This window comes from Notechis scutatus, chromosome 1, assembly GCF_049901735.1.
Source record: "Notechis scutatus isolate UNSWTSFEM ecotype Mainland chromosome 1, rNotScu1.2, whole genome shotgun sequence".
NCBI lineage: Eukaryota > Metazoa > Chordata > Lepidosauria > Squamata > Elapidae > Notechis > Notechis scutatus.
The window spans coordinates 89069275-89082107 of record NC_142009.1 but is presented as its reverse complement, the minus strand read 5'-3'; the positions used below and the strand labels follow the sequence as shown (position 1 = coordinate 89082107).

Sequence of the window (12833 nt, the reverse complement as noted above, 5' to 3'; positions counted from 1 at the left end):
CGCCAATTCTTCCTTTTGTCTTAATAACATATTGTCAAAATCTTTGTTTTGTCTTTATTTATTTTCAGACCAGCTACCTTTCCATATACCTCTATCTTTTATATCAGTTTTGGTGCTGTTTCTAATGGATCTTCTAAAATGAAAACCAGATCATCTGCAAATGCTTGCAGTTTAAATTCTTCCTTTTTAATTTTCATCCCTTTTATATCCTTTTCTTCTCTAATATTTCTATTTAGCACTTCCAAAGTTAACACAAACAACAGAGGTGACAGTGGGCAGCCTTGTCTTGTTCCTTTTCTTATGTCAATAGAATCCGTCAATTCTCCCTCTATCATTTTGACGTTTGCTTATGATATATAGCTTCTATTGCATGGATAAATTTTTTACCAAAGCCCATCTGCTCCAACTGTAATAACATAAATCGCCAATTCACATTGTCAAAAGCCTTCTGTGCATCTAAGAATATCAAAGCCATTTGTTTTTCAGGATGTGCCTCATAATATTTCAAAGTGTCCAAAATTATTCTCATATTATCTTTAATTTGTCTCTTTGGCAGAAATCCATTTTGATCAGGATGAATAAAGTTATTTAAGTATTTTTTGAGTCTTTCTGCCAATATTGAAGCAAAAATTTTGTAATCTGAGTTTAGTAGGGAAATAGGTCTATAGTTCTTGATTTGTAGTGGGTCGGCATCTTCCTTTGGGACAAGTGTAATATATGCTTCTGACCATGATTTGGGTGTCCTCTTCTTTGACATAACTTCATTCATAACTTCTAACAATGGGAGATTCAACAATTCTTGTAATGTCTTATAAAATTCCGCTACAAGTCCATCTGGACCTGGTGCCTTTCCATTATTTTGCTTCTTAAGTGCTTCAGTTAACTCCATCATCGTTATATTACTTTCTAACATTATTTCAATCTCTTTAGGTATCTGGGATAAGTTAGCATTCTGTAAGTACTGTTTAACTCTTTCATCATCAATATTTTCTTGTATAATTTCCCATAATAATCTTGTATGATTTTTTTTCTTCTCTTTAGTTCCATAGCAAGCTTGGCCTTGATCATCTATTAATTGCAATATTTCCTTGATTCTCTCTCCTTTCTCAGTTTATATGCTAACTATCTACCTGGTTTATTTGCATCTTCAAAATAATTCTGCTTCACACCTCTGATTTTCTGTGCTAGTTCTTCTTTTTCCATTAATCCCATTTTATGTTTAATTGTATCCATTTTTAACTTAATGTCCTTTTTCTGTGGCATTTTCTGTAATTCTTTTTCAAGCCATTTACACTCATCCTGTAATGTCTTAGAGGCTAGTTTTTTCATAATATTTCTTTTCCTTGTGTAATCTATTATCAAGCCTCTGGCATATGCCTTCATTGTATCCCATACATTCTGCATTGATGTGTCTTCTTTTTTATTTTCTTTGAAGAAAAAAGCCAGTTCTTTCTCCATTCTCTGTATAAAGTCTTTTTCTTTTAGTATAGTGTTATTTAACGTCCATCTAGATCTTCTTCTTTGTCCTTTCCATTTTATTGTCATTGGATTATGGTCTGTCCAGGTACTTGTTTCAATATCTATTTCTTGGAGATTAGTGATCAGTTGTGTTGACATCCATATCATATCTATTCTGGACCATGATGAATGTCTATTTGAATAGAAGTTATATTGCTTGGTCTTAGTGTTTCTTTCTCTCCATGCATCTTTTAAATTTATTTCATCTATCATTTTAAAAAAGGATCTAGGGAGAGTCTTTCTGCTTTGCTTTGTTGTTTTCTGTGTTGTATAGTCCAGTTTATTATCTACTATTCCATTGAAGTCTCCCATCATACAGATATTAACATAGTCCAGTTCAATTATTTTCATATGTAATTTTCTTGATTTTCATTTGGAGCATAGATTGCTATCAGGAATGTTTTTGTATTGTCCATTATTTCCACCATTAAAAGTCTTCCATCATCATCCGTGTGGTTCAATTTCACTGGAATAGTATCTTTAATGTATAAGACCACTCCTCTTTTCTTACATTGTGTCAGAGAAGTAAATATTTTCCTAGCTTTGGCTGTATCAATAGTTGTTCATATTGCTTTTTAATATGTACTTCTTGTAGGCAAATTATATCAAATTTTAATTTCTCTAATTTATGGAAAGTTTTCCTTCTTTTAACAGCTGAGTTAAGTCCATTTATATTAATTGTAATCAGTTTTTTCTCTTCCATGATTATACTTTATAAGTAGGTTTTGCAGCCCTGGTAGATCTTGGTTCTCGTTGTTCTCTAACTTCCGCCTTTCTGCCTACTGTACCTTCTTTTTCAATCACTGCTTGACAGTCCTCTTGGAATTCAATTAATGACATTTCTTTTTCTGTCTCCTCCTCTTTCCCTCCAAAGTATTCTGTATAAAATAATTCTGCTTTCTCAATTGAGTCGATTCTGTGCCTTTGTTCCTGTCATGTAAACATTAAACCTTCTGGTATCAACCATCTATAATTTACCTCTTTTTTGAATAGTATTTTAGTCAACAATCGATATTCTCTTCTCATCTCTCTCACTCTTCTGGGTACTTGTTTCAGAACCACAATCTCCTTATCCTTGTATTTCAGTGTTTTCTCTCTTGCCACCTGTAATATTTGCATTTTAATAGCTTTCTTTGTAAATATAATGTGAACTTCTCTTGGAAAACTATTTCTCATTGCATATCTTGTGAAAACTCGAAAAACTTCATCTATTCCATCCATCACCTTCTCTTTCGTTATTTCCAGTGCCTCAGCCAAGATTTCTACCATTATCTCTGCCAAATTTTGTCCTTTTTCTTCCTCTATGTTTTGGAATCTAAGATAAAATTCTGATCTGTCCATCTCCCATCCCAGCATCCCACTTTTATCTTGTTCGACAACGGTTAATCTGCCATCAATATCTCCAATCTTCTTATCTCTTTGTTTATCTTCGTCTTCAATTTTTTGGAATCTCTCATCATACTTCATCATTATTTGTTGAATATTCTCCACCTTTTCATCAGTTTTTCCTGTTCTTTGTTCAATGTTCTCTGTTCTCTTTTCAATATTCTCTGTTCTTGCTTGTATGTTTTGAATTCCTTGCATTATCATCTGCAGCATCACCTTTTCCTGTTCTTTTTCTTGTTGTAACATCGTCTGTATTGAGCGTTGTCCTTCAGATGGTGAAGAGGAAGAAGTAGGAATTGAGGAACCAGCCACTGTTAGTGTCCTGCTCATATCAAACAGTTCAAAATCTTCAGGGTCTTCTAGACCTTAATCCACTCGTGTAATGACCAGTTGTAATTCCAAGTAAAAATAGTGGGGGGAAAAGGAAAGCAGAATAAAAGAAAAGCTTCTTCAGGTTCTTGTACACCTTAATCCAATCAATTGGTTAAATAGCGAGAAAAAAACCCCAAAAGAAGAAAAAAACCATGAAAAGAAAAAAGGAAAAATTGTTAAGTATTGTAGGTGGCAAAGAAAAAAAAATAAAGTTCTTCAGGTCCTTCAACACCTTAATCCAATTAAAAAGTCTCGGGTATAAAAAGAACAAAAAAAGAGCCACAGAAAAAACCAATATAGGAAGTAGATTTAAAAAAAGGGAAGGGAAAGGAAAAAAGACAAAAAACTACTCCCTTAAAAAGAAAAAGAAAAATTAATACTAAGATTTTCCCTTTGAAATAAGATGTAAAAATAAAAAATAGACTCCAGAAACAAAAAAAAACAAAAACGAATTCCAAAAGGCCAGAGATCCAAGTGGCTATCAAAAATAGTAAATTAAAAAGGAGGGGGTTTGTTGCAGTAGAGAATAGCCCAACGTAAAAAAAAGAAGGAACACACTGCACCTATTTAATTATCCAAGGCTTTTTGTTAAGTTCCAAACAGTTTTATAACTCTCTTCTCTAGAGTTTTATAATCTTCTGTAAATTCTGTAAATTTCAACACCAGACTCCAGCCACTGATAGAAACCCAGAGGAACACCTGCAATAACACTCTCCCGTGCTCTTCCCTCTATCTTATCAAACAGGCTCAAAGTCCTTGAAAAAAAGCCTCAGTTCTTTCTCAGCTTTGTCTGGTCGAAGAAGAAAAAGAAAACAATGTTTCCAAGCCTCTAGATAGCAGTGTTAGAGATTTTCCTCTACTTTCACTTTCCCCCTCCTTTTTCAAACAAGATGTGTTAGGTAATAAAAAATTAATTAAAAATTAAAGGAAGACTTAAAAAAAAAAAAGCTAAAAGGGAATCTCTAGCCTAGAATATTATAAAGGCAAAAAAGAAAAAAATAAGAAAAAAGAAAAAGTAAAATAAAATAAAAACAGTCCAGTTTCAAAGTGAAAAATCAAGCATTAAAAATCCAGCCAAAAATACTAATTTTAACTTCCTGTTTAAAATCACCGCTTAGTCACTTCTGTCTTAAATTTTACAAATTATTTCCTTTCCTTAGGGTGTTCGCTCAGATCTTAAAATAAAAGAAAAATTCTCACCAAACCGGCAATCTTTCTCTTTCCATTCTCTTCCGTTTCGGAGCTGTCCCAACTTCAGCAGCTTTAGTGGCTGCCTCTTTGCCGCTGGCAAAAAAAGAGCTTCTCCTGGATCTACCAGGGACTTTGCGGTGACCCTGGGATTGACAGGTTGCGCTCTTTACATTCACCATCTCTTCGGGATGGTTTAGGTCCGTTTGGACTGTCCAGAAGCAAAGATATTGGCAGCGATCTCGGATCTTCATGATCGCCCGCCGTACTGTCGCGACGCCAGCTCAGCCTCTCCAGGATGTATGGAGCTAGTTAAGCATGTTCTGAAGATCTCAAAAGCAAATATAAACATTGGTTTATTTGGGTTCATTGTAATTATAAAAGAGGTAGGCAAAGTCTCTCAGTAGGTGGGAGAATGATGCTGGGCTTAAGAAGGCAAACATGATTGATAGAAGACTTCTATGAAGTAATAGAGAATAATTTGTCTAAGTAAGCAAGAGGAAGACAGAAGCAAACGACCTTTGTATTGTTGCTAATAAAATGACATGAATGTGCCCATGAATACATTCAGTTAAGCAGGGTCTTCATTGCATCAATAAAGAGACTGTTTAACTGTATTAACTTTGTATTAACTGTATTATTTTTGGGGAATGATGTGAAATATATGGAAAATATTCATCAATATCTTCTTGCAGATCACACAGAAAGAAGGTTCAGAAATATAAATGTCAGATAGTTTTTTAAATAGTTTGTGAGTTCCTGACATATCTTAAAATAATGCAGTGTATACATGCCAGATGTAGGAAACGGGATGACAAAAATAAGAATTCCACAAATGGAAATTCTTAATTCTTGATCAGAGTTATGTTTAAATACCAGAACAGAATAAATAAATTGCAGTTGATTTTTCCAAGGTAAACCACTAACGTGAGGGGGAACGCCCTTTTCTCTAGTCCAGATTTGATTCATATGCCTGGATGCTAGGATTTTGAGCATTGGATCCATCAGCAATAAAATATTTTTTCAACAAAGCTTAGATGACCTTTTTATAAAAGGCAAATAAAATTGTGGATATTTAAACCACCCAGTAGAAAATGTTCCTCCAGCAGCAAAGGAAACAGAAGACCAGAAATTGGCACCACTGTAGCCAAAGCCAAAAGACCTTTCTAGAACCATGCCATTGTTTGTTTTCTTAAACCTTTGACTGCATTTTGACTGTCTTGAGTTTGTCAGCAATACACAGCTCACTGTATTTAAACTTTGGGTTTTTTTTAATATAAATTTTATTTGGGTTTTCACAAAAACATAATACAAATAAAACATCTTTTTTTGAGAATAGCATGATCCCGGGCTATCACTTCTTCATACAGACACAAACTCAATTTCATATTCATCTTTGTGTTCTATTCCATATCTTATTACTGTTTTAATATTTTGTCCATAATTTTTGCCCTCCCTTGGTTTTCTCAACTTTATTTTTAATTATCTATCTAAATTCAATTATATATCTTTTTCTAAGTTTCAATGTCTTTCCAATCATTATATTTATACTTTTGTCTGTCCTGTTTCAATTTCATATTATCTTTTCTCATTGAACAAATTTTCCCCTGTAGTTATTAATTGGAGTATGACACCTTTATATCTTTTAATTTTATCCATTCAACTCTTATTTAAACTTCAATTTATGCCTTTAAAATTATAACATTCAATATAGTACATAACTTCCAATCGAATTCTGCTTGGTAGATTCTTAAAATACACACTATGTTCTTTAAAAAATTATATATATAAGACAATAGTAAATAAAACACTCATTCCATTCCAATTCAATTCTATCATTAATATTAGTTAGAATCTTAACATCTTTAACATTTCTTTTCAACTGAATATCATACTTCCTTGTGAACACTTATAAACTTTCCATAATTAATTCTTTTTTTTCAAATCATTAATAATAATTAAAATGTTCCCATCCTTTCCTAATTTCATTCTCTCATTCACTTTATTTCATTTATTTATTAACAAAACATTCCACTGCATTACAATAAGTGTTTTATCCATCTTTTTAATCATACATTGTTTCATATTTTCTAAAATTATTTCTATTTCTAATATAACAATACTATCTTATGTACCTTTGCAGAATCCCTTTTTCAATTAAATTTTCACTCATTATCTCTAAATAGGCTTATAATTTCAATCCTTATACCTTTTCCCTGTTTCTCTATATCTTGTTTCTGTCTTTTATAACTTCTTTTCCTTTCCTTCTTCCCACTCTTCTTCTCCCTCCCCTTTTTGCCCCCTTGTCTCTCTACTTCTAATTCTCTCTTCTGTGATCCTCTCTTCTGTTGCTTCCTAATATTGTAATTATATTTCAAACTATTCTTTTTTTGTTGTTGTTTTTTTGAATCTTAAACTTTTCACTTTTTCCCCCCTTTCCCTTTTTTTCCCCACATAAAATTACTTGATCATTAAAGATGGCTTCTTCTTTGTCCCAACCTTCTTGTTCTACAAGCGTTTCTTGTTGTTTCTCATAGTTCCAGATCTCCATTTCTAAAAATTGAAATACGAAGCCAAAAGAACCTCTTCCTTCTTGTGCATCTTCTTTCTGTTTTTTAAGTTCCATTTTCAGTTCTTCTAAAAATGATGCCATTTTAAACACTTTTAAACAACCACCTGATTGATTTTAGTCATTTAAATCCAATAGCCAAAAATCCAAAAATCACCAAGTAATCCAAATAATCCAAAGCTGTTTCTTCTTGCTTCTTTTTTCCACTTTCTCTTCCTGGGGTTCTATTATTTTGTTACAAAGTTTCAATTAAAATGTGTCTTTTAGGAATCTTGTTAAAGTTTCACTGTAGGTTCCTTTTAGTTCCAGGCAGTCTCCTCCATTTTTCCAGATCTCGCCCTTTTATTCTTTTTCTCTCCTTTCCTGCTTTAAAAGATTTTTGAGTATCCAAAAGTCTTTGTTATCCCTTTGACATTTTATTTTCAGCTTAAATGCCTGTTGATGTCAAAGTGGATTTTTGTCAATTTCTTACTCAAATCTCTTAGCTGTCAGTATAAGGAAGGGAAGAAAAAAAAAGCCAAATCCTTTCCCTTCCCTCTCCCCTTCACTGCTTCAAAGTCTTCTTTGGGAACAATGTTATTTTTTATAGTTCAAATTCCAGGGTACCTTACATTGTTGCTTTTTCAGTTTAACCCGGTCAACCAAACTTTCTCTTCTTATCTTCCTCCTGCACATTCTTTTCCGGTTGAGTTCTTCTTTGAGGTGGCCATTTCTGACTACCACTGCAACCGCCTTCAGGAAAGGGAGTAATGGCCAGCTGAGGAGGAGAGATGCAGCTCTCCTCGACCCTCCTGGCGGTCTCCCCTCTCTTCACCACCTCTACGGTATGGCTTAGCCCCGAATCCAGCCGACTCGGGGTGCTCCAGTGGTGAGCACGAATCGAAACCACACATGATCACGGATTTTGGTCTGTCACTGAAGAAGCTCAAACCGGAAGTCTTAAACTTTGGTTTTTAACCAACCTCAATTGTTTCTGTATTGTGTATTTCATTACTATCAGATTCCCTTGCACTCCTGCTATAATCAAAACCAGAATATGAACATCTTTGAAAAGAGTCCATAATTTCTTAGAATTTTAAGGTAGTCAGCTCTCCACAGCTAGCAATTAAAAGGGTAAAGAAAGGGTCACATTTCCTTGCATACTACGGTATAACAATGGCAGCCACTAGTCTGGATGATCATTTTTATAATTATTGGGATTTTCCAACACAATAAAATTATCCCCCCCAAAAAAGTCAAAAGAATAGCAGTATCAAAATGAATTTGGCTTCATACTGTAGTTGCATTTCAATACATATTTATTTCAGAGAAAGCCTCCTGAATAAACTTTTTTAGAGTTAGCAAGAAGCCCTGAAATCGTAGACTATTCGGATCAAGGATTAAACTACATCAACTATTTGCTGAATGTTTACTTGGAGATAAAAGTATGTTGTAGTATTCTAACTTAAAAGAATAGCAGAAAATGTACTTATTGTTTGTTAATTGTATATGATAAGATATAAAGAGATATCTTTTTATAAGATAAAAACATTACTTTTTTTTACTTTTTAGAAAAATACATTGTTAATTTTTAAAATCTGAATAAAATGTAGCTTGTTCAAAATGTAGCTTGTAGCTTGTTCACAAATGAACCATTCTAAGTCTTACCATTGTACCTCAAAAGGGGTCAGGTTAATACTTCCCTGCATTTCAAAGGGATGCAGGTTAATATACAGGTGAAACTCGAAAAATTAGAATATCATGCAAAAGTTCATTTATTTCAGTAATGCAACTTAAAAGGTGAAACTAATATATGTGATAGACTCATTACATGCAAAGCAAGATAGTTCAAGCTGTGATGTGTCATAACTGAGATGATTATGGCTCACAGCTCATGAAAACCCCAAATCCACAATCTCAGAAAATTAGAATATTGTGAAAAGGTTCAATATTCTAGGCTCAAAGTGTCCCACTCTAATCAGCTAATTAAGCCATAACACCTGCAAAGGGTTCCTGAGCCTTTAAATGGTCTCTCAGTCAGGTTCAGTAGGAATCACAATCATGGGAAAGACTGCTAACTTGACAGTTGTGCAGAAAACCATCATTGACACCCTTCATAAGGAGGGAAAGCCTCAAAAGGTAATTGCAAATGAAGTTGGATGTTCCCAAAGTGCTGTATCAAAGCACATTAATAGAAAGTTATGTGGAAGGGAAACGTGTGGAAGAAAAAGGTGCACAAGCAGCAGGGATGACCGCAGCCTGGAGAAGATTGTCAGAAAAGGCCATTCAAAGTGTTGGGGACTTTCCCAAGGAGTGGGCTGAGGCTGGAGTCAGTGCATCAAGAGTCACCACACACAGACGGATCCTGGACATGGGCTTCAAATGCCGTATTCAGATAACAGATAACAGATAATCAGAGGGACCTTGTAGGTCATCTAGTCCAGGGGTCGCCAACCTTTTGGACCTCAGGGACCACCAAACTCATAATTTTAGATCCCAGGGACCACTAACTGGTTCTGTGGGCGTGGCCTAATTTGTGGGTGTGGCTTGATGGTCATGTGACTGGCTGGGCATGGTTTGTATGTAAATATTATAAACATTTATATAAATATTGAATTTTTTATAAAAAACAGCAACTTTTACCCAAAATCAGGCAAAGCAGGTAGGCAGATTGAGTTGCTCACAGAATCACAGATTCATTCAGAAATCTATCTATCCGCCATTGGCTAGCTCAGTCTGTCATGTAAAATTTGCTTGCAAACAAACTCATACAATTTGCTAGCAAGCAAACTCACAAAATTAATTCACAACACACCATGTATATAAATATTGATTTTTTTATATAAAAAAGCAATTTTTACCTAAAATCAGGCAAAGCAGGTAGATTGAGTTGCTCACAGAATCATTCAGTGATCTATCTATCTGCCATCGGCTAGCTCAGTCTCTCAAATTTGTTTGCCTTGAGTCTGCACTGAATTTGCTTGCAAGCAGAACTTCAGTCCTAAGGGAAGCAGAGCCGAAGATCTAAAGACTAGGTAGAAAGCAAGAAATCCAACCATTTCCTGCTTCCTAGCTAATCTAAATCTCCCGGAATAGCAGATGGTCGGAAAAAGGAAAAATAGCAATTTTAGCAGGCAAGTTTGCTGGGTAAGGAGTGAGTGGGTGGGGAGCATTCCTGCGGGCCATGTGGTCAGCGCAGCCTTGTGTTTCTGCGCAGCCTGGATTAATTGCTTTGGGGGGGTGCTCTGGGGGTGAGATTTCTCTACGGCCCACCAAAATTTTCTCAAGGCCCACTAGTGGATCGTGGCCCACCAGTTGGCGACCACTGATCTAGTCCAACCCCCCACCCAAGCGGGAGACCCTATACCATTTCTGACAAATGGCAGTCCAATCTCTTCTTGAAAGTCTCAAGTGATTCCTCTTGTCAAGCCGCTCTTGAAAAACGAACGTCAAAAGTGTCTTATTTGGGCTAAAGAAAAACAGACCTGGTCTGTTGCTCAATGGTCCAAAGTCCTCTTTTCTGATGAGAGCAACTTTTGCATCTCATTTGGAAACCAAGGACCCAGACTGATCTGGAGGAAGAATGGAGAGGCACACACTGCAAGATGCTTGAAGTCCAGTGTGAAGTTTCCACAGTCTGTGTTGATTTGGGGAGCCATGTCATCTGCTGGTGTTGGTCCACTGTGCTTCATTAAGTCTAGGGTCAACACAGCCGTCTACCAGGAGATATTGGAGCACTTCATGCTTCCTTCCGCAGATGAGCTTTATGGGGATGCTGATTTCATTTTCCAGCAGGACTTGGCACCTGCCCACACTGCCAAAAACACTAAAACTTGGTTCAATGACCGTGGGATTACTGTGCTTGATTGGCCAGCAAACTCGCCTGACCTGAACCCCATCGAGAATCATGGGGCATTGCCAAGAGAAAGATGAGAGTCATGAGACCGAACAATGCAGAAGAGCTGAAGGCCGCTATTGAAGCATCCTGGTCATCCATAATACCTCAGCAGTGCCACAGGCTGATAGCTTCCATGCCACACTGCATTGAGGCAGTAATTGCTGCAAAAGGGACCCAAACCAAGTACTGAGTACATATGCATGGTTATACTTTTCAGAGGTCCGATATTGTTCTATGTACAATCCTTGTTTTATTGATTGCATGTAATATTCTAATTTTCTGAGATTGTGGATTTGGGGTTTTCATGAGCTGTAAGCCATAATCATCTCAATTATGAAACATCACAGCTTGAACTATCTTGCTTTGCATGTAATGAGTCTTATCTCATATATTAGTTTCACCTTTTAAGTTGCATTACTGAAATAAATGAACTTTTGCACGATATTCTAATTTTTTGAGTTTCACCTGTATGAAAGAAATATTTTTATTGAAATGTATCAATAAAACTGGTTGATTTTTTTTTATTTGATTGGAACCTTTGAATTTTGTTAACATTCAAAAATCAGTCTTGGTAGGCACCTTTTTACATCAACAACTTGATTTGATAAAGTGAGCTGTAAAAAGCTCATACCTTTTAATGAAATATGTTACTCTAAATGAACTGTCAGACTCCTCCTGATATTTGTTTACCATAGACTAACACAGCTCTTCTCATCTATTGGGAAGACCAGTAAATTAAAAACAAATTATGCAGAAGAAAAATAAAAATATTCACTTTCTTGTTTACATGAGCATTTCAAAACCTGGTGGTTTGTTTTTTTTCTGTGTGTGATCAGGTATAGAAGAAGGAAAGGGAAAATCTAAATCAGACTGAACACAACATAAAAGAAGAAAATAGAAGACCTGCTATACGAACAGCATCTCATAACATCAAAATAAATTTCAAAGAGGCATATTAACAGTGCATTCAAAATACTTTGTTTTTTAAAATGGGATGTTGATTTTATAATCTTCTTGATACCTTTGCTACAACATTGGAGGAATTGTGGAACAGGTATACCTCATGTGCTGAATATAACATTATTTATACACAGAGGGAATGTGTGTGTGTGTGTGTGTCTTTCCGAATTAAGAAAGATCTATTTTGTCTTAGACTTGGAAATATTAGAAAAGTCAAACTTGAATCATTTGGGTTAAATCATAAAGCTGCATCTGTGAAAGGGTGGATAAGCCCCTTTGAACAAATTCAGGACTTTTGATTATGAATCAAAGAATTTTGAGTTGCTATCAGTACATCTGGATACAGTGGGATGTACCTGAAGCATAGGGCATTCAGGTTTGGGGATTGTCTGTGAAGTATTTATGAAGAAAGAAAGGTCAGTGAAAGATCCCTCTGAGAAATATAAAACAAAAAGGGAGCATCCTTCATTTTTTAGAACCTCTTTTTAAATAATTCATTGAAGAATAATATAACTTCTTCAAGACAAGGAGTTGGTTTAACTCATGATACCAATCATATCGTCTGAAAAAAACATCTGTAATTAAAACAATAGTATATAATTTCTTGCATATTAATAAAGAACATATTCCTCTCTCCCGTTACCTAATGGCCAAATGCTTTTCTCTATTCAGGTATCATGATGAGCTCCCACCACATCAAGAAATGATGAGGTTCATTCTCATGAGGCTTTTTTTCATTAAAACTTTTCCTAAACGAAAAATAACTCATGGGATACTGCTATATAATCGTTATTTATAACTTGGTTTATAATCCATATTACACAAAGAAAACTGGAATGGAGATGCATCTAATGGGAACAACTGAATTAGGACTGGTTATGGTGCCCAAATGATTCAGAACGACAGAGGGAGCAATGAGCATGCAATGTGAGAAATAAACAGCACAATACAAAATTTTGGGAG

The 12833-nt window shown here is 35.1% G+C and overlaps 1 protein-coding gene across 1 annotated transcript in view; it reads left to right on the top strand.

Annotated features, from left to right (window-relative positions):
- The window catches only part of AIG1 (androgen induced 1), a 92260-nt gene extending 79748 nt beyond the window's left edge, over positions 1–12512 (top strand). Inside the window, exon 6 of the mRNA XM_026666198.2 lies at positions 11747–12512. Within this exon, the coding sequence (XP_026521983.1) occupies positions 11747–11784 (38 nt within the window). The 3' untranslated portion in view covers positions 11785–12512. The remainder of the gene's footprint in view (positions 1–11746) is intronic.
- Positions 12513–12833: the final 321 nt, after the last annotated feature.